The 27,800-nt window shown below is 39.7% G+C and overlaps 1 protein-coding gene across 4 annotated transcripts in view; it reads right to left on the reverse strand.

The window, feature by feature from the left end:
* Positions 1 to 6,698: 6,698 nt before the first annotated feature.
* Positions 6,699 to 27,800, reverse strand: part of ipo8 (importin 8) — a 29,397-nt gene continuing 8,295 nt past the window's right edge. For 2 of the 4 annotated variants that reach the window (XM_041781260.1, XM_041781258.1), the window contains 10 exons: positions 26,707 to 26,832; positions 26,513 to 26,579; positions 18,259 to 18,384; positions 18,016 to 18,113; positions 17,821 to 17,916; positions 15,011 to 15,231; positions 13,184 to 13,389; positions 9,737 to 9,958; positions 8,799 to 8,928; positions 6,699 to 7,406 (listed from right to left, as the gene is read on the reverse strand). In XM_041781260.1, the coding sequence (XP_041637194.1) occupies position 7,406; positions 8,799 to 8,928; positions 9,737 to 9,958; positions 13,184 to 13,389; positions 15,011 to 15,231; positions 17,821 to 17,916; positions 18,016 to 18,113; positions 18,259 to 18,384; positions 26,513 to 26,579; positions 26,707 to 26,832 (1,293 nt within the window). In that variant the 3' untranslated portion in view covers positions 6,699 to 7,405. Of the gene's footprint in view, positions 7,407 to 8,798; positions 8,929 to 9,736; positions 9,959 to 13,183; positions 13,390 to 15,010; positions 15,232 to 17,820; positions 17,917 to 18,015; positions 18,114 to 18,258; positions 18,385 to 26,503; positions 26,580 to 26,706; positions 26,833 to 27,800 lie in introns of all 4 variants that reach the window. The other 2 variants (XM_041781259.1, XM_041781257.1) reach the window with 1 other exon arrangement.

Here is a 27,800-nt window from a genome sequence, read left to right on the forward strand (position 1 = left end):
CTCATAAACCCAGGTTTTATTCACAATAGAACAACACATTTCAAAAAAGTAGGGACGTGGCCAGCTTTACCATTGTGTAGCATCCACTCTTCTTTTAACAGTATCTGTAAATGTCTGGTAAATGTGAAGACCCCTTGCTGGAGTTTTGGGAGAGGATTGTTGTCTCATTCTTATCTGATATAGGATTCTAGCTGCACAACAGCCCTGGGTCTTTTCAAAATGTCTTCCATTGGTGAACTGCAGGAGATGGGAATATGTTGCTCTAAAACCTCTATATGGAGCTCAGTGAAAGTTCAAGCATTTAAAAGCATTTATTAGTCACCACTCGTTCTTATCACTCCCTTCTTCCATTATTTCTCTCTTACCCTTCCGGTGATCAGCTGATTAAGGGCGTTCACATTCTTTAGGACTCAGCTAATTAGACTCTGCCTGATGTTTCAGTGTAGACGCTGCACACTACTCCACCCCAGCCACCTCCATTCAGTTCATCAGCATCTAGTCCAGATCCTCACAGGTCTTCTCATCCTGCATACGTCAGTCGCCTCCTCCAAGCCACCTCACTGGTTCTTCATCCAGCTTCTCAGAAGTCTACTCCCCATATATCAGAGAAAAGAAGCAAGGTCAATTAAGACGAGCTGTAAAGTAAAAGTATAATCATGCCTTTATCCTTTACTATACCGATTTACTGTTTAGTCTGTACAAGCATCTACAGGAGCCCGTAAATACTAAGATTTATCAATGCAAAATCTGCATAAAGACCAATGTCCATGATATTGTGGAGTTTGGAAAAAATGCATACCATTTGTTTTCAAGGTTGACCATAAAGTCATGTTGAGCTGTGATGTGGAAACTTTCACGATTTTTGATTGTGCCATGTTTTCTCCTTGTGATGATGGAGTACAAACACAGAACAAGTCATTTTGATGCATCTAGGGTGAACAAAAAGCCTTACTCGTGGATCACAGCAGGGATTTATTTTTCTGTGTCATGTTCTGAGGACGTTAAAGATTCCCGCAGCGCTGTCAAACCCGTCAGATTTACCGTGTTAGAGCAGCAGGGTGTTAATGCACCGAGAGAATAAAAACACAGCAGTGTGGTAAAGCTGCCCGTCTCTGTCCTCCTATGTGGGTCGCTGCTTCTCTCAAACACCCACCGCTCACCTGAGACAGCTCTCTGCCTCAGGGAGCATAAACTCTACAACACTGAGAAATCTGCAGCTGTCACGCTGAAGGCTCGTTCTGCTTCAGCTCTGCTCTCTCTGGGCTTCAGCTGCTGTCCAAAACTTCAACATAAACTCCTCCACACGTCTCTGAACTCTTTACTAAAATGCTCTGACAGTTCTCCAGTTTTAACTTCCTTAAGGGAACTGGTCATTCTCCACTTTTCTACAATATCAGCAGGTGATCTTTCTACGGGACAACAGCCTCTAAATTTAACCTCGCCAACTCATTTCAAATCAACTGGAATGAAATGAGCTCAACTTAGAGACATTGAGACCAGCTTAACCTGTGAACTATCGGGTCGGGCATCTTTCCTTTACAAGACAAATCCATCAGAAACTCAATTTATCACATAATGTGATTCAGATACAGATAATTAAAATATTAGAGTTTAAATAGAGTTTGACTAAATGAAATCATGTCCAAAGCAAACTTATTAAGAATCCATGAAACAAAGAAAATTACTCAATAAATTAAAATATCACGTGAAACAAAACACTAAAAATGCAATAACGTCACATTAAAACAAAAATATCACATGAAACAAAAACAAAAAATATTATATGAAACAAAAGCATCACACGAAACGACAAAAAAATCACACAAAACAAGAACAAAAACATCAAACAAATCGAAAATATCACATGAAAAAAACATCACATGAAACAAAAACATCACATGAAACAAAAACAAAAATCTAAAATAAAAAAATCACATAAAACAAAAAAACATAACATGAAACAAAAACATCACATGAAACAAAAAAACATAACATGAAACAAAAACATCACATGAAACAAAAACAAAAACATATGAAACAAAAACATCACATGAAACAAAAACTAAAACATATGAAACAAAAACATCACATGAAACAAAAACAAAAACATCATATGAAACAAAAACATCATATGAAACAAAAACATCACATGAAACAAAAACATCCAATGAAACAAAAACATCATATGAAACAAAAACATCACATGAAACTAAAAAAACATCACATGAAACAAAAACAAAAACATCATATGAAACAAAAACATCACATGAAACAAAAACATCACATGAAACTAAAAAAACATCACATGAAACAAAAACAAAAACATAACTTGAAACAAAAAAAACATAACATGAAATAAAAACATCACATGAAACAAAAACATCACATGAAACAAAAACAAAAACATCATATGAAACAAAAAAAACATAACATGAAATAAAAACATCACATGAAATAAAAAAAAAATCACATGAAACAAAAACATAACTTGAAACAAAAACATCACATGAAACTGAAACAAAAACATCACCCGAAACAAAACATTACTCAAAATGCAAACACATCACATGGAACAAAAATAATATTCAAAACATAATGAAATTTCATATTTCATGAAACTTAAAAAAATATTTTATGAATCACATAAGATTGAATAAAAACACAAAATATATATATAAAAAAAAACATGGAATACTTAGGTCGTGTGTCCACACCCCATACTTTTTCTCCTAGTAGGTTTCATTTCAGCATGGCAGCTTAGTCTCAAAAATGGTTTGTCCTTACTGGGAAATTTTGGGGATTTTTGAAATATTTTTTGGTTTCATGAAAGGTTTTTAAGTCCACCTTCAGGGCCACCGTCTCACTTTGATGGGTGAAAGAATATAAAAAACTGCACCAAGTAACACTGAAACCTTAGCTTTATGTACAATTTTCTTCATGGGCTTCTTACAAAGTTCCTCTTTGTAATTGTAAATAAAAGTGGTGAGAAAACCTTCCTAATTCTATGTTAAAGGCTAAAAGCAGACCCCTACTCTGTTAATCTCCCACACAGTTTTACAGACGCTGGACCGCAGTTGAATCTGACTTTTTATGACTCCACATATCACCTGAACTGACTGGTCAGAGCGGCTGAAAACAAAGCAGCAAATCAGCTCGACTCTTACAGTGTTTGTGGAGGGGAAGGTGATTTTTCTCCGGTCTTTTTCTTTCACCTCTCCTTGATATCCTCTGCATCCCTCCCCCAGCTCTCTTCTCTTCTCCTGGTCTGAGAACGTTCGTCTCTGCAGCGGCAGCATCCAGCCTCGGCCTAAATATGTCAGCAAAGAAAAACATCTCCCACCAGCCGCTGTCATTTGCATGCAGGACAGATGATTAGAAGTTCTGTGAAAGGGAGTAGAGACGAAAAACTAATGATGGAGGAACTGATTCAGAGGCTGAAGGGCGGGTTTACTGCAGAGCTTCATAGCCAGAGATGAAGAACAAACACAAACGTGGGGAGAGAAAACGGATGCTGACATCCTACATTGCTCCACCAGGTCACTGCTCTTCTTTGTCTGCACACACTCACAAACACTCTTGGTAAGAGAGAGAAAGGACATGGGCAAGGAAAAGGAGGATTACTACACACAGGCTGCAATCAAACACACCGGGAGGACAAACTCAGAGGGAGGGCCAGAGGCAAGAGAAGACTGAGAATAAAAACAGGAACTCTTTGGGCTTTAGTCAGGACTTAAACACTTTTCTGACTCACTTTTCTGCAGTGATGTCCAAGGACAATAGCAAGGAGAGTCTGAGGCTCTGTCTTATTTCTAACTTTTATCTCTAACCCTAGATTTCGAGTGCCCCATTGCTCCTTGAAACAGAGAGGAAGTGTTGAAAACTTCCCCTAAAAAATGGGATCCCCAAATGATTAAAAAACATGCTGCAAGAGCGCCCTTTTAGATGCCCCATGGTAGATAAAACATGATAAAGTGCCAGGTCAGTGGGCGGCTGAGCCCTTTAAAGCTGGTCGAGTTGGCTCTCAAGGCTAATAGAGACAAGAAGAATGGTTATATTGAAAAGATTAACAGCTGTAGCTCTTCAAAGCTGCCACACTCCTCTGCAAAAAAAGACAACAATGCAACCTGGGGGAAAAAGTTTATCTTCCTATGCCTTGATTGGTTAGTTTGTCTGTGTTTTGGATCAGCTTTTACATGCACTGCTTGTCAAAAGGCAAAAAAGGCAACAGCTTGTGGCCCGAGACCTGCTGGGTGTCCTTTAGATGAGAGCAGTGGCTCAAAATGTGCACATTTTGCAAAGACCATAGAAAACCTCCCTAAGGGGTGCCATATGACAGCACTTGTTGCACTAGTTGAGCTGCTGAGCCCCATAGGCATTATTCCTGTGATAGTCTTAAGTTTGTGAATGAAGTAAGAGAAACAAAATGAAGAGGAATTATTCATCTTGGAGTGGAAGAGAAAGCGATACAGCCGTGAGTTTCAGTGAGGTCACAGCATCACATTCACATCATGGCATTTGTTCCTTCATGTTTAAGTGATGAGTCGACCTTGCCTGCAGAGCAGCTTAATGTGTCCAGCTTAATGTTGTTTCAACCTGATTCAGGCCAGATACCAAACCCGACACAACCTAAATTCCCTAAATACACTATGTTGCCAAAAGTATTCACTCACCTGCCTTGACTCACATATGAACTTAAGTGACATCCCATTTTTAATCCATACATGACGTCGGTCCACCCTTTGCAGCTATAACAGCTTCAACTCTTCTGGGAAGGCTTTCCACAAGGTTTAGGAGTGTGTTTATGGAAATTTTTGACCATTCTTCCAGAAGCACATTTGTGAGGTCACATGTTCTGTCAGGTTGAAGTCAGGACTCTGTGCAGGCCAGTCAAGTTCATCCACACCAAACTCTCTCCTCCATGTCTTTATGGACCTTGCTTTTTGGCAGTGGTGCACAGTCATGTTGGAACAGGACGGGGTCATCCCCAAACTGTTCCCACGAAGTTGGGAGCATGGAATTGTCCAAAATCTCTTGGTATGCTGAAGCATTCAGAGTTCCTTTCACTGAAACTAAGGGGTCAAGCCCAGCTCCTGAAAAACAACCCCACACCATAATCCCCCCTCTACCAAACTTTACACTTGGCACAATGCAGTCAGACAAGTACCGTTCTCCTGGCAACCACAAAACCCAGACTCATCCATCAGATTGCCAGATGGAGAAGCGTGATTCATCACTTCAGGGAACACATCTCCACTGCTCTAGAGTCCAGTGGCGGTGTGCTTTACACCACTGCATCCGACGCTTTGCATTGCACTTGGTGATGTATGACTTGGATGCAGCTGCTCGGCCATGGAAACCCATTCCATGAGGCTCTCTACGCACTGTTCTTGAGCTAATCTGAAGGCCACATGAAGTTTGGAGGTCTGTAGAGATTGACTCTGCAGAAAGTTGGTGACCTCTGTGCACTATGCATCCGCTGAGCCCGCTCCGTCAGTTTACGTGGCCTACCACTTTGTGGCTGAGTTGCTGTCGTTCCCAATCGCTTCTACTTTGTTATAATACCACTGACAGTTAACTGTGGAATATTTAGGAGCCAGGAAATTTCACGACTGGACTTGTTGCACAGGTGGCATCCTATTACAGTACCACACTGGAATTCACTGAGCTCCTGAGAGCGACCCATTCTTTCGCAAATGTTTGTAGACACAGTCTGCATGCCTGGGTGCTTGATTTTATACACCTGTGGCCATGGAAGTGATTGGAACACCCGATTTAATTTATTTGGATGGGTGAGTGATTACTTTTAGCAATATAGTGTACCTGTGCAAATTCCTAAACATGTTTTAAAATTACCTTAAAAAGTAGCCAGATATTTTCCAAATGTTTCAGTGAAACTTCATCATAAAGCCTAAACATTAAAATGAAAATTTCCCTAAAATTCCTTGTAAATTCCTGTAAATTTTCAAGTAAATTGCCAAAAATTTCAGAAATTCCCCCAAATTTCAGGTATATCCCTCAAGATTAAATAAAAATCCAGCCATCAAGACAGTTTACCTGAAATTTCAAAGGACACCCCCTTGCTAAATTCCCATTCAAACCACACAAAAAAAAACAAAAAAAAGAATTCTCAAAAAATGCAACATTTCCCAAGTTTTCATGAAAATGTTTGAAAAATTCCAAATTCCCTAAATTATCCAAAGTTCCCAAATTTATATGAAAATTGCAAAAATTTTAAACAAACTTCTCCCCAAAACTTTCAATGAAACTCACCAAAATATACAAACATATCCCTTCATTTCCATGAAAATACTCCAAGCAAGTTCCCCAGAATATATGAACAAATTCCCTAAAATTTCTGTGAAACCACTAAACATATTTTATGGTATCCCATAAAAGAGTACCCCTCAAAATTTCTTCTAAAAAGTACCAAAATATTCAAATATATTTCCCAAGATTCAAAGAAAATTCTTGAATTTTTTTAAGGACAACCCTTGCTAAATTCTGAAAATCCCACATAAATTATAATTAAATTTCCCCATTTCCAAGGAAAAAGTACTTTTCAAAGCAATGAAATGTATGATTATTAATGCTTTTGTAAATGGAGGCTGCATATTAAACTGCAGTCATATCAGCCTGGTTTTTTTTGGTTCCCTTTGACAACAATCTATATAAAAATGTGGCCAAAGTTGGTGCTAAAACACCATAAAGTTTATTCAAGGTTGAAAACAGTAAAGAAAAACAAAACAACAAGAAAAAGACAGAGAAATGTTACATGAACTTTTATGATTTTCTTAAATTAGTCCTGAAAACGGTTACAAAAACAAAATCCAGAAACAAAGACAGACAAAAATCTGAGATCCCTCGTCCTGTTTTGATATTTCATCTGAGACCTCGTCGGGTCTTTAACCCCCTCGTCTGTCTTCAGTCTGAATACAAGGCACCCTGACAGAAATCTGATTCTTTTTAATCCTCGTCGGCCTCACCGTCATATTGTGAGATGATAAAAAGTGTTCAACTACAGAGAGACGGAGACGAGTGCTTACAGTACGAACAAACACAAACAGATGTGTTCTTAAAGTTTCTCATTCACGGCAAAGGACTGCGCTGTACAGGAACAAATTCTGCTGGTCGAGGACATTTATATTTATAATGCAGCCCTAAAACACTCACTCACTCATGCACACGTCGGTCCTGGTGGTAGGAATATTCCAGGTCCATTTCATATCAGTCCGTCGTTCCCTCCAGCTCTGATGGCACCCAGTGACCTGGATTTGTTGGGATCATTCCAGTCTGATCTGGACCGGGATAATTCAGATCAGACTGATATCCTCGTCAGCCCAGTTCAGACCGGCTCCTCCCATCTTTGCCCCTCCTCTTCTTTCTCTGATGCCCATCATCCTTCTCCTCTGTAAAGGCAAAACACAAGAGGAATTTAAAAGACTGCTCATCTTTAGAGACCAGAGATAAGCCTACGTTATAAGTCTAATCGTAAATATAGAGGACTATATGCAACTTGTGTTACTAAAAGACACCACTAGAGGGCACAAGAAAGCAGCTGTATGACAAAAAAAAATATTTGCCAATATTTGAGAATTGAATTGATTTTTTCGATGCAACATCCTTTGACTTTTTATTCATAAATTCTCAAGATATTGTTTGGATATTATTGATAGAATTTGCTTTAAAAGTTTGGGGAATTTTCTTGAAATTTTAGCGGAAAATTGGATTCAATGTTTTAGGCTTTTCAGAAAGTCTCATACGTTTGGGAAATATAATGTGGATAAAATGTTTGAGAATGTTCATAGAAATGTCTGGCAATATCTCAAAAATTGGGGGGAATTTGGGGAGAATTTTATGTTCTGGAATATCTTACAATATAAAGGGAAATTTGACACTTTCTTTACAAGTAAGGAAATAATTTTGTTTTGTGTTGTACAGAAATATCTCCTATGAGAAGTTTGATGAATTAAAAAGTACATAAGATGATCTTGTGAGATATTATGTAAGATCTTACATTACTTTTAGTAAGATTTCACTGCACATCAAAAGCTCCAGTTTACATTCAATTCAAAGTGCAGTAATTTTGCATTCAACCCTGTGAAATTGTCCTCCGAAGCGCAACTAACAAGCTCACTTTTTTACTAATCTGGCTTAAAAAGATCTAAAACAATAAAGAGAAACCTTCATTATTGATGGAGCAGGGAGCCCAGACTTCACTTTGTTGGTAACATGACAGCCTCATTTCATTCTGTGGTGCCCCGTTAAAAGCAAGCTTACAACAAGCACACAGCTAAACAAAAGTAAGACAAACTAACACAAGGTTGAGGCTGGATTATTTAAAGATATGGCTCTAAACTCACTAGATTTGTCAGAATAAAGTAGCTATAAATGTGAAAAGACTGACAGCCAAGTGTGGCTAATTTTGGATCAAATGTAATTCTTGTTTTTCTGCACAGGGTTAAATGAAGAGCTCATAAATGGACTGAGCACTTTATCATCATTGAGTCTGTTGTTTAGCTGGCTGACCATGTCTTGATCTGGGGGTCAGAGTTTAGCTCTAAGCTAAAAGCTAGATGATTTAACAGACATCTTGCTTCTCTTAGGTGGAAGATATTGGCCGTTACTCCCTACCCTCTGCTAGCGTCTTGTAGTACACAGGGAATCTCCTTATCCTTCAATTACACCACCATGAGGTTCATAGTGAGGGTTAAACATCACAGAGGATTATATATCACAGCTTTAAAGGCCACTGTGAATTGGGGTTATATTCTGCTGTGGTTTTGTGTGTTTCCACTCACCACTGGCCCTTGTCGGCGGTGCTCCTCCTCTGCTGAGAGATGCTGTAGATCTCCTGCAGCTGCTTCTTCTGGTCATCACTGAGCGGAGCAGTCAGACTCTGATACCATGCTGCATCGCTGTTCTGGACCCCTGAACGACCACAAATACAAAGAGAAAAGACCAAAAGGTAAAAATGTTTAATGGAGCTGCAGTAAAAGGAGAAAAATAACATGAACATCTTTATTATTCAAATAATTTCCAAGGCAAATCATGTAAAAAACATGTTTGAACTCTTCTAGAGGTATTATTGAACTTTTTTTCCACCAAGAAAAGCTTTCAGTGTGGTTCTTTGCTCTTCTTTTAACAAAGAAATATTGTCCAGTTCTGATCAAATTGCTGCTTTAGCTACATCCGTGCTTATCTCTTCGCCAGCAGCCATTGTTTAGAGGCTTGCAGTCGCTTCAACTAAATCACAGCTGTAGCTACCATCTGTTTCTCCTTAACTGATGCTGATTGGTCCGTCTTTCTGACTAGAAACAAGCATATCAGCTTGAGGCATAGCAAGATGGATCCACCTGATGACAGACATAAAATCTGGACAATCTGTTAGCTTTGCATGGTTAGCATGGATGTGATGTATGAGTGATGTAACCCTATTTGCTGCCTTGAGAAATCCAGGACTGTTAGTGGGTCACATCTGACCAAAACGACTCAAAATAATACAAAGGCTGCGGTCAAATTAAGTCTTATTTTGGCAAACTGATACAAATAACCGATCCCTTCATTAACTCTCAACAGCTCCTGTTGGCTAAACTCAGATATTCAAGCTGTAATTTACAGCATGTGAGTCATAACCCAACATCCCTGTGGTGAAAAACATCATGTAGAATAAAATGTTGTGTACATATGCAGGAGAACTAAACTTATGTTTGTATTTGGCATTAGTGTGGTGACTCACGGAGCAGAGCAGCAGTAAAGAAGCGATATTCATCCTCTCCATTGTCATAGTCCAGAGGCGTGCTGTACTCCTCCAAGGGCGTCCCTTCAAAGCCGTCGTCATCCCAGTAGTCGTCTTCATCCTCGTCATCATCCTCGCCACCCTGACCGGCCGGCATGCCACTCTGCTGCTGCATGGCGTTACGGTTCTCATTCACCTCATCTTCATCACTGGGAATCTCCTCTGCATTCACAGAAAACAAATCAGAGCTTCATCTTTAACTCCTGATTAAACTCGAACTGAAAAGAGCCACATGACACAGATATTTATGCCTTTTCAAGGAGAAAGGAGCATTTGAAAATGAGAGACTTAAAGAGTGGAGATTTATTGATTACAATAAATGAAGGAAGCGAGAAACGCAAGGTCGCTGTAATTCTCATCTCAAAGACGGCTCATTAAATCCACAACTACAAGGTCGATTTAAAGTCCTCTCATGTTGAAATCAACACTTTTTTGTACATGACCATAAACTAAAGTATTCCGGTCAATATTTCACACTTGATGTGCTGCTCAGCATCTCCTCTGCAGCTTTAATAGTGTTTACAATATTTACATCTTTATTGATCCCACTGAGGGGAAATATATTTACTGCTACAGACAACATTGGTTCACATGAAAATAACAAATGACACAAGAAAGCTAAATAAAGATATCTCTAAAAATAAAAAATACAGATGCATCAACTCAGGAATTAACAAAAAAGGGATAACACCACAATAGAAACCATATTTCTGGAAAAAAACTCAAGGCATCCAGTTGAATTAAAAAGAAAATAAAAGATTTAAAGGTTTGTTAAAAAAAAAAGGGAAAGAAAAAAACAGACACTATGATGAAAATAGAGAAGAGCTGCACTAACTTCTGGTGCTTTGGTCCATGTTTTAAAAGTAATACATGTGGAATTTTCCCACTGAAATGTCTATGGTGTCAAAGCCAGAGAAATCTTAGATTTTTTTGTTGTAATGGGACGTGTCTTGTCGAGGTGACCGATTCACATCATCTTTATCACTGACATGGAAATGCAGGAGGTTACGTCAAAGACTGCTCCAAAAGGAAGCAAGAACTACAACAGGAAGCTGCTGTTCTATTGCTGTACCTCCGTTTTGTGTAGAGATGCATGATATTGGAGTTATACCAATATATATAGATTAATTTAAGCCAAACAAACAAGTTTAAGTAATGATGATTAACAAATAAAATTACTTAAGCTGTTGTAGGTCTGATGGTCCAGCCTAAAACTCCTTATTCATACATAATGTTGACATTTAGAGCCCATACAGGCTGATATTAACAGCGAATACATCTGTTTTAAATATCAGCAGAAATTTTCATATCTGCCCAAACCGGATATCATGCTAATATCGTACATCCCTTGTTTTGTGCTGCTTACTTGTGATGAACCACGTTTATTCTCCAACATCAGCTGCATGTTCTATAGCTCAAGCTCACACCATAAATTCTAAGAACAAAAATGGATAGCTTTCTCTTCATTCTCTGCATTCATTTTGTCTGTATTTCTGCACGTTCTCTCAAAGCTTACAGATATTGACCAAATGTTGCAATACCACTAGTAATCGTGTGGGCAGTGTTGAGTGAAGTAGCCAACAGTTCAAGCTGGAGCAGCAAAACCAATAAAGAAGAATTATAAGAAAATGGAGGAACCCTACTTGAATATTCATAGAAAAAGAACTGCTGAATATAGTGCTGATAGAAGCTACAAACATATTGGGCACCAGTTTGGCTCAGTTGGTGGAGCAGGCGCCCATATACAGAACCTATGGTACCATAACGTACTGGTTGTGGGATAGATTCCCAGTCTCACTGCTGTTTAGTGCATTTCTAACATTATAGGCTGCAATTTTGATTTGTTTACATGGCAGAAATCATTTCAGATGAGATACCAATAAAGCACATGATACAGACTGCAGTGTTGTTCACCAGTGAACTGAGTTACATTAAAAAACATTATTAGCCAAAAATTATAAGTTTGTTAACAGAAACTGCAGTTTGCAGTGTTGTTCACACACTTCATCAGTGAACTGAGTTATATTAGAACACATTAGCCACAAATATTCAGTTTGTTAACAGAGACTGCAGTCTGCAAGGTTATTAACACACTCCATCAGTGAACTGAGTTACATTAGAACAGATGATCAACTGATGTACTTGCTTCCACCTTTACCTGTGCCCAATTTCATGCTGTGCACCCTTACTCATCCCCCAACTGCACTATTTCACTGTGCTAGTGCCACTGTTTAACTGGCTTTCACCCTCATTATGTCGAAAACAGACATTTATAGAAAACAATGATACAATGTTTAGCAAAAAAACTGCCTGGAGTGTAGTTTTATTGAAAAGACAATTCAAGAATGTGACCAGGACTGAGCAGCACATCTCAAGTTATAATTTGTGCAAAGGGTCTGCATTGGGGGAAACTGCTCTTAAGCTACACAAGAAAAATTCAAAAAATCCAAAAATCACGGTGCTGGTTTAGCTTGGTTGGTAGGGCAGGTGCCCAAATAGAGGCTACAGTCCTCGATACACAGCTTGCAGGTTTGAATTCCGAACCTGGCATGTTTGGTCTATGTCTAACTCTTTTCCCATCCTCTCCCCTGAAATATCCTGTCTCTTTCTGCTGACAGAAAACAGTGTGGTGGACTCTACTGAACAAGATGGAAATCATCATGAAGGAGGACAGTTTAAACCTTTTTTACTCCTTTAGGAGATTTCCCCAAACTGACTGCAGCTTATATCCCAGATTTTATGCTACACGCTGTGCATTTAATTTAGATAACTGCCAAATATTTGTTAAGTACTCAAAGAGAAAGCTGACAACAAAAACATAAAACCTTTAAAAATTTAAAAAACCTTCCTAATTAGGGTTTTTCTTTTTCAGTAACTTGCAGGACTCTTCTGTAATTTGATATTTTCTCACTGGCATTACGTATTCACATCCTTCTCTCCTGATTAAAGGCGTATTTCAAACCCGAAAAAAATTAACAGAGGGAAAATGTGAGCTTTTCCATTAAGAATAAACCGTTCTAAACCATTTAATGGGGTGAAATCAATGCATTTCAAACACCCTGCTGCAGGAGAAACCTTTAGTCGTCACCGTAGCGCAGAGTTAATTTATCAGTCTGCCCCACAAGCAGTAGACAAGGTTTAGGAATCTAATTCTTTTACCCCTGACTGAAGCGAAGACGAGCCGGCAGGGGTGAGAAAGTAAAAGCAGTGCAGCTAATTTCAGCTCAGAGTGAATCAAGATTCCTGTAGCCGAGGAACCGAGAATCTCATTTCATTATTGTCACTAAGCCGGTTTCTTTTCTCTGTCCAAAGTCATTCTACATTAGCTCCTTCACCTCTGCCTTACAGTCTCGTTTTCCTTTGCGGATTGTCTTTGTATTTTCTCACCATTTTGGTCTTCATCCTGAGCTCCAGCGCGAGCCAGCAGATCAGGTTTGTTGGCAAGCCGGGAGGCATAGAGGTGTTTGAGGCCCAGGAAGAGGAGCAGGATGGAGGGGACGATCTGGGCAGCGACTCCCTCCAGTACAGCTGGTCGGCTGGGCAGCTCCATCAGCACGCTCAGCCCAATGATGCACATCTTACGGTCGTGGAGTCTGGGAAGGAAATCAGAGATGATGACTAGGATGTGGCTGCTAATAGCTTCAAGCTGAACAGAGAAAAAGTGCTACCTTTTTTAAACATGAGGCCACAAGTTTGTCATTTATTTGGAAAAAAGATCATGTGCAAGATTGTAAGATTGAGAAATCTGCACGAGTTTTCTTATAACAAAGCAAAAGCAGAAACTTTTTGAATTGCTGCTTTAAAACTAAAAGTCTGAGACCAGGCTTGAACAGAAACCAGCATGGGGATTTATCTTCTATTAACTCCTACTAGAAAATGCAACTGCTTTACCTTTAAGGATTTAAGTGAAGCTAATCAGTTCCTACCGACCTCACCATGCCCAGCCTTTCACTTAAGATTCCCCTCAAGTACCCCTCCAAACTCACAGCTTTATCTCCTGTTATTTCTCTGACAGCTTAGGTGACGCTGATTAAAAATAAATAAATAAAAGACAGAGTGAATAAACATGAGCACAGACAGGAGAGAGATGAAGGAGACTTGGCTTGATAAGATAAGAGTAATGACTAATACAGCTCTGCTAATGGAGCTGCTAACTGCCATTAAAATGGGCTAATCATCAATTACATTAAACTGAAGGATAAGAATGGGGACATAATGAATGCATGTTTTAAATCACTGCTGATAGTCTTTAAATGGGCCCTGGTGATGATTATGTGATTTATTCTCTAAAGTGTTTATCCTGTTCACTGATGCCAAAGACAACAAACTCCGCTGTCCAGTCATTTAAACATCAATGATCAATTAAAAGACTGTTTAATGTGCTTTAAGGAGGTGGCCTATACAACATTTATGCCTCTTTAGCTCATTATTTCTTGGACTGACTGCACAATCATTGTACTCAAGATCATTGAAACAAAAGCAGAATCTAAAGACGTGCACACAGTGCCTATGAAAAACTATTAACCCACTTTTTCTGATTTCATAAATCAATTATCAACGATATAATTTGGCTTTTTTGCTGCCCCAAAAACACAAAAAAAACCACTTGTTAATGTCAAAGTGAAAACGGATTCCTACAAAGTAATGTCAGTTAAATAAAAATGTGTAATGTAAAAGAAGAAATACTCGCTCCCTTTAAAGTGACTGACCTAATTCAACAGAGGTCCAGCCAATCAGTATTCCTGGCTACCATTACACCATGCAGACAAAACAACACCCTAAGCAACTCAGAGAAAAGTTTATTGAAAAGTATAAGTCAGGTGATGGATACAGAAAACCTTCAAGGGCACTGAACATCCCGGAGAAGTTGTAGAAGTCTGATTTTAATTTGACATCAAAGAGTTTTTTTGTCTTTTTTCTTGTCAGAAGAAGACTAATTATAATGAATATGATTGATTGATAAAACCAATATAAGGGTAGAGCATACAAGGGGTGAATACTTTTAGAGACATTGTACATTCTGGCTTTTTTGTCCAAAAGAAAGCTTACTTAAAACAAAATAATTTCATCAACACAGAACAACAACAAACAACCCTGATGTTTTGAATCTTTGAAGACAGATTTCACTACATTTTAGAATCGAAGTAGCTAACATATCAGCTGTTTTCTCTCTATAATAAATAGGGCTTTTAAAAATGTTTTTCCTGTCCTTACCCCAGGAAGAACTCAGTGTCATTCATCCACTGGTTGATGAAGTGTGCTGTGATTGGCTGAGGGCTGTGTTGGAAGTGCATGTTGTCCAGTGTGTGGATGAGTAGAGCCGGGTTGTAGTACAGCGCGGCAATGGCCACCTGCAGACACATGGTCCTCAGCTCACTGGACTTCACCCCCCGCATCAGACGCTCCAGGACGACCTCCACGAACAGAGGAATGACCTGCAGAGAAGGCACCCATGAAACACAATGTTACTTGTCAAAGTCAACTTTCTTAAAACAAAAAACAGAAAACTTTCACTCTGCAAATATTTCAAGTTTATCACATTGAATTGGTAATAAAATCTAAATCTGGTTTTATTTGCCTTGTTCAGCACACTTAAAATTTGGTAAGTATGTGCAATAGAATCAAAGACAGATTTTAAATAAAATCCAGGGAATTTTTCTAATATTGGCATGGAGGCAAATTAACTGCATCAATCAGGGAATGTCAGTCTGGAACAATCAGTGTGTTTACATGCTCAGTTAAACTGAGCTAAAGTTGTCGTTCCATCAACATAGTTAACTGGACTACTGTCCTTTTCCCGGTACACAAGTATAGCATAAAAATATTTATTGCACTGTTTATTATGCCTGTATGCCTGGGATAGCTGGGGCCTTAGACTTACATTTTCAGGTTGTCTGTCCATGGGAACATCCGTCCAGGCTGTTCTTGAGAACGCAATATCTCAAGAATGGCCTGAACAGATATATTCAATCTTCGCTCGAATGTCGACTCTGAATCTAACCTCACAAAGCAAATGGACTGTCCAGATTCCATATCTACCAATCCATCTTGCAAAGCTTCAAACTGATTTACTTGTTCCAGGTCAGAAAATGACCAAACAAATTAGTGTCATTTGAGGAGAAATAAGCAGTAGCTATGGGCCTGTTTTAGTTGAGCTATGGCGCCAGTTTAATCAGAACTGAATGAATGGTGGTGGAAGCATCATGCCGTGGGGATGCTTCTTGACTAGAATGTGCTGAAAAGGCATGCTGGAGACTCCACGGTCAAGTGAAAGGAGGTTCTTTGGTCTGATGAGACCAAAATGGTGCTTTTTCGCCATCAGACAAGATTCCATGTTAGGCAGATACAAAACACTGCACATCACCACAAGCACACAATCTCCACAATTTAGCACAGCAGTGGCAGCATCATGCTGTGGGGATGCTTCTCAGCAGTCAGCCCTGGAAGGCTTGTAAAGGTAGAGGGTAAAATGAATGCGGCAAAATATAGAGAAATCCTAGGGGACAATCTTATTCAGTCTGCAAGAGAACTATAGCTTGGAAGAAGAAAACCGTTCAAAGAAATGCATCAAAATAATCAAAAATTAAGTTAAAAATTAATAAATCATCTCTTAAAATACACTGCCTGGCCAAATAAAAAAGTCGCCACCTGGATTTAACTAAGCAAATAGGTACGAGCCTCCTATTGGATAATTACTGCATGGGCGATTATCTTTCAGCTGGCAACAAGTTATTTAACCCCAGCCAATGCAATGAGTAACTTCTCATTTCTTAAACAACCATGTTGAAAGACACATCCTGTGGTCGTGGAAAAGATGTTTGTCTGTTTAAGAAGGGTCAAATCATCGGCATGCATCAAGCAGAGGAAACATCTAAGGAGATTGCAGAAACTACTAAAATTGGGTTAAGAACTGTCCAACGCATCATTAAAAACTGGAAGGATAGTGGGGAACCATCGTCTTCCAGGAAGAAATGTGGTTGGAAAACTATCCTGAATGATCATGATCAGCGATCACTTAAACGTTTGGCCAAATCAAATCGAAGAAAAACAACAGCAGAACTCGGGTATGTTTAACAGTGAAAGTAAGAGCATTTCCACACGCACAATGCGAAGGGAACTCAAGGGATTGGGACTGAACAGCTGTGTAGCCTTAAGAAAACCACTAATCAGTAAGGCTAACCGGAAAAAAAAGCTTCGGTTTGCTAGGGAGCATAAAGATTGGACTCTGGAGGAATGGAAGAAGGTCATGTGGTCTGATGAGTCCAGATTTACCCTGTTCCAGAGTGATGGGTGCATCAGGGTAAGAAGAGAGGCAGGTGAAGTGATGCACCCATCATGCCTAGTGCCTACTGTACAAGCCTGTGGGGGCAGTGCTATGATCTGGGGTTGCTGCAGTTGGTCAGGTCTAGGTTCAGCAACATTATGTGCCCAAAGAATGAGGTCAACTGTCTACCTGAATATACTGAATGACCAGGTTATTCCATCAATGGATTTTTTCTTCCTAATGGCACGGGCATATTCCAAGATGACAATGCCAGGATTCATCAGGCTCAAATTGTGAAAGAGTGGTTCAGGGAGCATGAGACATCATTTTCACACATGGATTGGCCACCACGGAGTCCAGAGCTTAACCCCATTGAGAATCTTTGGGATGTGCTGGAGAAGGCTTTGCGCAGTGGTCAGACTCTCCCATCATCAATACAAGATCTTGGTGAAAAATTAATGCAAACACTGGATGGAAATAAATCTTGTGACATTGCAGAAGCTTGTCGAAACAATGCCACAGCGAATGCGTGCTGTAATCAAAGCTAAAGGCAGTCCAATGAAATATTAGAGTGTGTGACCTTTTTTTGCTGGCAACTTTTTTTTTTGGCCAGGCAGTGTATAAACACAAAAGTAACATACATAGTTTAATAGCTCTAATTAATACATTTCATAAAACAGTAGACCTTTATGTTGAGTAAGCTACATATTAAATCGAGGAAATCAAATATCTTTGTGGAATATTTTGTGTGTTCTCTAACCTGGTCAATGCCTCGTCCTCTGCACTGCAGTATGATGACCTCCAACAGTTTGGCAGCATGGCACTCAGCGTCCTCGCCTGCATCTACAGTCAACACCTACAGCAGGTAAAAGACCAGAAATTTATTGTGGAAAACATTTTCTATAATCATGAGCAGTTACAGGAGGACGGAAGCTTACGATGTTTAGAGTCTGACCTTTTTGCACATGCTGTAGATGACCTCTAAGTGCTTTGGGTTGGACAGCAGCATGTCAGTGTCCACGGTGACGTAGTTGTGCAAAAGAGGCATCATATCTGGAACGAAAACATACACATTACGCAATTACAACTAAAGATGCACTGGCTGAGGACAGAAATCAGACAATTTTCAGCCTGGAATCGCTTGATTTTAGGCCTGCTTGTAAACGATACAAGAATGTGATCTAGTAACCAGAAGAACCTGTGAAGTAGTCAAAGCAGTCGTGCTGGAAGACCTCATAGAGGACGCCGAGGAGCTGCCACATCTGAGGGGAGATGGTCTGACAAGTGAGACCAAATGCCAGTGACAGGATCTCCTCGTAAAACTCTGCAGAAGACAAAAGAGAAGACAGGGATATTACCATAATGATTAGCTTAGTATGCAGTATATACTGTATGTTTGAGTATGCAGTTTTGGACACAACCAAGGGTGAATTTGTGCAAAATTTAGCAAAATCCCTCAAGCCATTCTTGAAATATTGTGCTCACTGAGGCTCAACTGCTTTGACCTTGTACCGCAGTCTGAAAGATTAAAGGGTGAGACTATCATTATATGATGATGTGTTTAAAGCACAAACCAAGATTTTATCATCATAGGAAACATTTACAAGTGTTTGAAGCAACATTATATATAAAAATGTTTTCCAAAGAAGAGGAAAGGACACCCAGCATGAGAAACAGATGACAGAAAGCGATGATTGAAACATTTTTCATAATGATAGTGTCACCAGGGCGCTGACAGACTATCTAACATACGGTCTGGGAGGCGGCAGAGTGTTTAGACCAAACAGGACATGATGAATCCCTCATGCAGAGTCCACACTGATACTTAATAGAAGAAATGACAGATCTGTGTCACAGAAATGATAACATAGGAGACGAGCTCAGAAGAAGGGGTGGAAATGAATCGTTGAAAACTGCAGACTGAGCCGGACATGCCTCTCCTTCTGACAGTAACCAGGGGAAAATCCCTCTTCTAAGACAACACACCTTAGAGAGTCATCTCAGCTCAACACAACAAAGCTTTTAGAAAGGACTGCAGTATAACAAAGAGAATTTTTAAAAAAGAGCACAGAAACACAAAGAACTGAGCTGGTCCTCGAGTTTTCAGAGAAAGATCTGAGCTGACAGCTTCACAGATGGTTCAAGAAAAATCCCTTTTTCAAGCAGAGAGAGACAAACAGATACTGAGAGAAGATGCTTTACAGAGACTGAAAAACTTGATCTTTATGTCCCATTTAGGCAGTGCTTAATCCTCACAAGGATTCAGATCCACTTTGGGCATTCAGAGTGGTAATCCTTAACGCTTTGTGTGGATGCACCTCAACTGTTGATATCTGATAGCTCAGACTGGAGCTGGAGTGAAGTTGAAACAAATGTAATGCTCAGTGAAATTAAGGGCATGAATAATTTTTATGTCTGAGATGGGAAGGTATTTTGAAATAGTGAAGTAATGAAGAAAAAGTGAATGAAAATGGCCATGGCACAGGGTTTTGGTTGGAGATTGAAGCCGTGTCAAAAAGCAGACGCTTGCTGATTAAAAAGTGTCACCATCTCCTAGTGATAGCGACAATGCCAAGAAGGATCAAGCATGTTAGACATGAGTAACAACCCCACATAAGCACAGCTGACTGCCCCAAACAACATCTATGTTGAAAAACCAACAGGGAGTTTTTAAAATTTCTTCTGGAAATAAAAAAAACAAAACCTTTTTCGTGATATTTTAAGGTAGTTGGCAACGTTTTAGTGCATTACCACCACTGTAGGAGTTTTGAAAACAACAGGAAGTTTAAGTTTTACATCATGCTTTATGGTAAAGTGGCAAAGAGAAACCCACAATTTCCCTTATTTACCACAGTGGTGGCAGCATCTTGCTGTGGAGATGCTTCTTGGCAGCCGGCCCTGGAAGGCTTGTAAAGGTAGGGGGTAAAATGAAAGTAGCAAAATATAGAAAAAACCTGGAGGGCAATCCTCAGGTACCTATACGCTTTTAAAAATCAGATTTAAGACTTTTTAAGACACTTTTAAACCTGAGCTGAGAAAAATTAATTCCTCCATTTGAGCGGCAAAAGGGTAAAAATGAGAGGCGCGTGAGATGTCTCAGTACATTTGGCATAGCTGAATTCTCTAATTTAATGTACTGTTAATGAAATGTCAATTGATGAGGTACACTTTTTTTAAGTCACAAAAAACCCAAACTTGATATTTTCTGGCACATTTAATGAATATTTTCTATCAATATAACAGTCCATACGTAAAAAATAGAATAAATGTGGCTAGAAAACAAAGATTGGAAAAAGAAGTGTCAGTCAAAGTGCCTTCTGAAAATCAAAACCTTGCACAAGAAAAAGAAGACTTTATGACTTTATGGCCTGGGAATCTAAAATGTCCAATTCAAAACTTTTCAAGGATGTGCAGGAGTGTCAGGAGTGCAGGAGTTCCGGAGTGGCCGAGTCAAAGCCCAAACCTCAATCCATCAGAGCATGTGTGGCTGGATTTGAAAAGGGCCATGCAACCTGACAGAGCTTGAGCAGTTTTGCAAGGAAGAATGGAGTAAAACTGTAGTGTCCAGATGTGCAAGCCTGACTGAGACCTATCCACACAGACTCAGTGCTGTGATTGCAGAGCGTAATGTTTAAGACACGGGAATAGACCACCAAGTGACATCTAGTATAGGAAGAATGTTTGCTGCCATCTACAGGCTAAAAATTCATGTTAAACTTTTTCAGCCAAATAGAACAAACAAAAACATCTCCAAGAGTGAAGAAAGTCCCGCAGCAGATGTAGAGAAGCTGTGATACGCCTGAGGAGGATCTTTAGTGGTTAAGAGGTCTCTATTGATGTATTCAGTTCCTCCTCCTCCTCCTCTGGGATTCATGTACAGAGCACAGCTGTGCATGTTTGTGTGTATGTGTGGCACAGATTTGGAGAAGAAAAACGAGCCTGACCTCTCTGTCTCTCATTCTGTTCATTATGACCCCCTCCTGCTGCTTTATGTGCCTGAGCATGAACGCAGCCTTTGAGTGAGACAGCAGGAGGTTATCAGTTAATCCATTCATTAACAGAGCGAGGATCCCACGCTGCAGCAGGCACACAAACACACACTTAAACACAGATACTGACACCGCCTCATTACTTCTCATTTTAAATATGTGCAAACATTAGCATCTGCCACTTTAATGGGGATCCACAAACGCTTCCTAAACATAAGCCTCCGTTAATCTTTAGTTTGTGGGCGAGTACAAAAGTCTGTTTGCTCTAAATCAGGAGAAAGATACATTGAAAACACTGCTTATTAAAGCAAACAGACTAAATTATTCCATTTTCCTTTGTTAACATTTAGTCATTAACAAAGCTTATTCAAAAAAGGTTGGGACATTGTTTAAAATGTAAATAAAAACAGAAAAAAAATCTGCTGCACTTAAGATTCTATAATCCTCAAACAGAAGAAGTTTGGCACAACCAGGATTCTTCCAAGAGCTGGTCCCCTTACCAAACTGAGCAATCAGGGAAGAGGGGCCTTAGTAGGAGAGGTGACCAAGAACCTGATGGTCACTCTGACTGAGCTCCAGAGATCCTGTGTGGAGATGGAACAAAATTCCAAAATGACAACGACCACTGCAGCCTTCCACCAATCTGGGCATTAAGGCAGAGCGACTACATGGAAGCCTTTCCTCAGTGCAAAACACATGAAGGCCTGCTTTGAGTTAGCGAAAAAACACCTGAAGGACCCCCAGAGTGTGAGAAACAAGATTCTCTGGTCTGATGAAACCAAGATTGAACTGTTTGGCCTTGATTCCAAATGTTATGACGGGAGGTAACCAAGCATCAGTCATCACCTGCAAAATACTATCCCTACAGTGATGCATAGTGGTGGCAGCATCATGCTGTAGGGGTGTTTTTCAACAATTCTGTGAATGTCTTAGAGTGGCCCAGCCAGAGCCCTGGGTTGAACCCTATCAAACATTGCTGTAGAGACCTGAAAATGGCGGTCCACAGACGGGCCCCTTCCAACCTGACTAAGGTTGAGAGGATTTGTGAAGAAGTATGATGGAAAACCCTCCAATCCAGGTGCTTGTTGCCTCATTTTTCATACTTATGTAAATTGATACTTGTGTTTTATTTTTCATAATAAATTTGCAAGTTTCTAAAAATATTTTTTCATGTTGTCATTATTGGGTACAAAGTGTAGATTAAAGGGGACGTATTATGCAAAAATCACTTTTCAGGCTTTTCTAACACAAATATGTGCCCCTGGCCTGTCCACAATCCCCACAAATACCAGAAAAACCCATTCCTTTTTTCTCCCTCTCTTTCTCCACGTTTCAGAAAATGTTTGCTGAAACAAGCTGTTCTCAGATTTTACACCTAGTGACCTCACCAGGGGCATAAGCACCCGCCCCCAGGTTTGGTTGGCCCTCCCCCACTTGGAGGAAAGTTCCGCCCTCCTCTACCGATCCTCTCAGCTACCAGCTGAGATGCTGGATAGCTCAGTGGGTTACCTTGCTAACTACAGTCTGGGAGGTTGATGGTTCGAAACCCTGTCAGGTCCTAAACTTTGGATAAAAGTGTCTGTAACATCAAGGCTGAATCCCATTCCTCCCCTTAACCCTCAGTCTCGAAATGCGCGGTCCCACGAAGTGCGAGGGCTGTCCCAATACACCTGAGAATTGAGCCTAAGGGGCGAGATTGAGGGCGTTATCTCCCTCAGTTTTGAGCTGTTCCTGGACCTCCCTTGGTTTTAACGGTTATCACTCAAAGAAAGATGGCGGCAAATGCGGGGAAGAAATCGAGCTATAAATGTAAATTTCTGTGTGAATAGAGATCTAAAAATTACAAAAACCACTTCAATATCTTAGTTTAATGATATTTATGGATTATTTGCCTTTTTGTAGCGTAACATTTACTTTTATTTTTATGATCGTAAGCCGGTAACTGTGCTGTCGCGGACCTATGAGGGTGTCCGGAATTTCAATGCCCTGTGTCCAGTGCAGCCTCAAGCCAGATGTTTACTTGTCCTCCTTTGGAAAACGTAACACAGCATATTGTCCATTGTTCTCTTTCTCGGTACAACAGTCCAGTGTTTGTATGTTAAATATGATCCTGGTAACGTATATACAGCATTGACCAAACATAAACTTTACCTGGCCGTCACACATAAGTTATATATTTTTGGTGTGTGTGAGGGAAGGGGAGATGCGCAGAGGTGTGTGTGAGGGGGTGCAAGGGGGACAAGATCATCTGGTTTATATTATTTTTTATTTTGAGGAGAAGACCCCAATAGAGAGCTAATAAAGTGGGATTAATATTATGATGAAAATAATTAACCCATAGTGACCACCTTTTTAGACAGATGGAAATTATAATTATAAATATCCTTATTATTGCAACAAGGAATATGATCATTAAAATCAATGATCATTTATCTAACCAAGAACTGTGTCTTTTATATGCTACTAACTCAGGCTAAATTTCAAAGACTTTCTATTTCTCATTATTGTAGTAACATATCCTTTAGTTATTTTAAGATATTTCTGTGTATTGTTCAGTGAGTTTGTTTGGGTGATAGTGGGGGGCCTCATATCAGAGTCTGCTTAGGGCCTTTGGCCAGGGGCGGTCCTGGGTCAAATTGTCCTTCAATGAGTAGAGTATCTCAGAATTACAGTATCACAATACCATCAGTATCATAGACAAAACTGTATTGTAGCGGTGAATACACAAGAGTCCTATTTATTTTGATTATTCTTTTTTCACTAAGGGCTGCAAAGTGTCCTCCTTTTTGGTGCTGTGGAAATGGCCACCCTAGTTACAACTGGTGTTTGGCCTTAGCTAATGGCCGCGTTATACGGTGACTTTCAGCTGAACATGTCCGTGGTTGTGGTGTTTATACATGTTATTTGGTTGAATATTAACATGTTCTCGTTCTTTTTCCTCCTTTGAATTGACAAACTACGCTATTTTGGCACATTACTGCCCTCTACAGTCTGTAATGGTAACTGCTATTAAGGGGTGTCCCACTTCTAAGTCATGAGATGGCCCTTACACTTGGTTTTGAGGGGTGAGCTAAGACTGAGGGTTGAGCTTGAGGGTTAAGATTGAGGGTTAAGGGTAGAAATGGGATTGGGCCCAAGAGTGCTGCATCCATTTCCTGAGAGGGGTGTGGTAAAGGGCAGAGTCAGACAGCTAATTACCATTTAAAGCCACAGACACAGAAACAGCTCGTTCTGAGAGGGGCTGAAACAGAGGGGTTTTTAGACATGCAAAAATCCAATACTGGAGTGTTTTTCAGCAACAAATTTCACAGGCATGTCTTGGGGGCCTCTGAATACAATATAAACTTGTCTTAAAAGGGTATGTCTCCTTTAATGAGAATAAAAATCATTTTTCTTTCGACTGTAGAATTAGGCTCCAACATAACAAAACTGAATAGTGAAGGGGGTCTGAATACTTTCTGTAGTAAGAAATGTTCAACTAATTTCAAGAACAAGGTTTTCAAGGACATCTTTGTATGTACAAAATGACCATCTTCTCATGGACAAGGCTTTAAAGTGTGCCTCAGTGTTCCAGAAAAACCCTCCTGAGCAGTCGTGTTTCATTTTCTTGTCTTTTTGTCACATCAGTAAACTTTTGCACTCAGTAGAAATCCCCCAACATTATTCTCTCTCTATACAGACGTGCTTTTAACTCTGACATGACAGCAGCAGGCAGTTTTTAAAACATCACTGCAGAAAGCATTAAATCATCAAACAGTAACAAAACCTTGTTTATCTGAAGGATAAATATAAAAATGGAAATTAAAGGGATCAGTTAGGGAAGCCTGGTTTAAATGTAGGCAACACCTCGCTGTATGAACAAGAACAAAAGCAAACTCATCTTTCCTCTGTATATTAGCCTGAAGCAAACCTTTAAGTTTACTTTTGTTTGTAGGTAGGTGGGCAGATGGTAGGGATAGCCCAACTGATCAGCAACCAGTCATCGTCTGCCAATATTTTAATACTTTAAATGGCGGCATGTCTGTCTGTGGCGATTTGCACACCACATCGTTGCTCCAATTATCCTTAATACCTGTCGGAAGACTTCTTTGGTGTACTCGTCTGAAACTGGGGCCATAATTAAATCATAAATATATACAGATTTTCTATGTAATCCAAAACTGTTGCACCTCAATTCAGTTCACCATCCTGGTTTTTCCTTATAACTGTGAGACGGAGCTGGAAAACAACTGGAGTTTGTTGAAACACGACCACAAGGAAAACTATTTGGCCTGGATGTGATGATACATCTGCTCCATGATCCCTTAATTAAGTAAGTTCTCTTTGAAGCCCTTCTCCATGCTTTTATCAAACAAGATAAAACAGGAGATGTGCCACACCTTGGTGTTAGAAACCTTGGATTATTTGTTGTCATATGTCGGTTGTAGTTGGCTGTGCTGCATAAATGTGTTTGAAATAAATGTCTGTCTCTATGCAGCCAAGTGGTGTGATTCTTTATTTAAGCATCCCAATAAAGTGTGTGCTCTTAAACTTTGTAAATAAGTCAAAAGAAATAGCTTTAATACTCCCCTTATTTTATTGTAGGCCTACTATTGCAAATATGCATCAGCATGCAGAGACGCTGAGTCATTATGCAGTCATTTGGGGGGGAAAAAACCACCCCTTTTCTATGCAAATTGGTCTTAATGCATTAAACATCTAATGACGAGGTTGGTAACAGCACAGTACTGAGAAATGATGGAAGTGTGCTGCAGATTTTGTGACACACAAACTTTCTAGGGATTAGGGAACAACTTTACCTTTGTAATACATCAGGATACATGATGATAAAAGATGAGTAAATAGACTTGGTAAATATTACTTTGTGTGGTACCTTTATGCACGACAAGGATGTGAGTGTTGTGGGTGTCTTCTGAGAGATATCCTTCATTCAGGGAGGAAACTTTGTTGAGGTGGTGCTTAAGTGAACACATTAATATTACCATTCCTTTAATCAAATGCACTGTCAGTTTATCTGAATAGTAAACATGGATTGTCAAAATCCATGCATGATGCGTGATGGACAGATTTGTTGCAGCTGAGGGCAGGAGCGGACAGTAATGGTCAGAAAAGCATCCCGCACAGGGCTCTAGTTTATTACAATACATGGCTGAAATATCAGAACTAATTCTTGTAATCATTGATCTGATCACCTGGTTAATACCCTGGTGTCTGCAGCTAATCTGAATCGTACCTTACAGTACCATAATTAAAAGAAAGTGTGATCAAACAACACCGTGCAGGATCATTAATTCTGAAGGTAGTGATGAGGGAGTTGATGATGAATTAATTAAGCAAACTTGTGACGTTTTTCACATTCTGAGAATGAAAAAAGAGCAGCAAAATGCAAAAGCAGCAATAATTTGAATGAGAACGTGTTAAGTGTTAATAGACACTGAACGCCCGCGCACACACCTGCCATACCTATGATGGGCTTCTGCAGGACCAGGCCGATCACCTGCAGACAGATCCCCTCCAGCTGCTGAGTGATCTGAAGAGAAGAACACAGAAAGGTTAATCCCAACATACTGATTATCATGGAAAGTTCCATTCATATCTTCTAGATTCACTGCACATAAAGGGAAATGTTAAAAGCGTCATTCAGGGGTGTTAAAGACCTCTTTGTGGTCCTCCATGACGGTGAGGATGGTGTCGATGGTGCTGAGGATGCCCAGAGCCATGACGGTTTTATCTTCATTCTCCTCGTACTCCTCGCTCTGGAGGACCCTTGTGAAGATCTCCGCCTGTCAAACAAAGAAACATAGAGAGATATCAAGAGGAAGGCATAAAGCTAAGAATGCTTTGGACAAAAAAATCATAATTATTAAGGATAAATCTCTTATTTATCAAACCTGGGCCCTAATTTTAAAAACATTTGGTCTGGATCACAGTTTAAAAAAACTTTTTGGGAATAGTTCAGGAGATTTTCTTCAGATGGCTGTCCTGGCTGCAATACAATGTGATCCTTTGCCAGATAAACCCAAAAGTTATTAAAAATAGGCCCCAGGTTTAAAAAAAAACAACAGAAATGCCCTTTAACCCTTTACCTACGGAGCCAGCACTGGTGATGTGTTTTATATGTCCGGAGTATATTACCATAACTCTGTCAAAGTTTGTCCGATTTGAAAAATTCCAATGGTGTTGGAAAGCTGAGAATTGTGGGCATGCACACATATATGGGTCATTATGGTACTCACAACCATATAATGCGGGCATTCATAAAAATACACCAGAAGTTTGGAGAGACAGCTACACGGATTCTCAACACCATAACTCCTTGAAAGTTTGCTCAATTTAAAAAATTCCAACGCTGACAGAGAGCTGAGAATCTGTGCTTTCCGGCAATATATGATGTGTGGTATATATATTATGGTAATGTCAAACAGCACTGTGAAAACGGCAGCTTTGGCAGAAGACAAGTGAGAAAGGAGAGTGAAGAAAGAGAATAAAAGGAGAGCGAGCGAGAGTAGTGTTTTGTTTTCAAAAAATAGCGTTAGATAGTGGCATTGCGTGTCTGTGGTTTATTACACACATTTATAATGTCGGGAAGACCATCAAGAACGGTAAAACAGCCGCTACGGTTCATAGAGGAGGACAGAGATTTGGAGGATGCATCTTCTGAACTCAGGTATGTGAAGAGCATATATAGTTCTCTTTTGCACACCCAGAGTCCTAGACTCAAAAAATGACTGGTGATTTTTCTAAACATGTA

Source organism: Cheilinus undulatus, linkage group 23 (genome assembly GCF_018320785.1).
Source record: "Cheilinus undulatus linkage group 23, ASM1832078v1, whole genome shotgun sequence".
Lineage (NCBI taxonomy): Eukaryota > Metazoa > Chordata > Actinopteri > Labriformes > Labridae > Cheilinus > Cheilinus undulatus.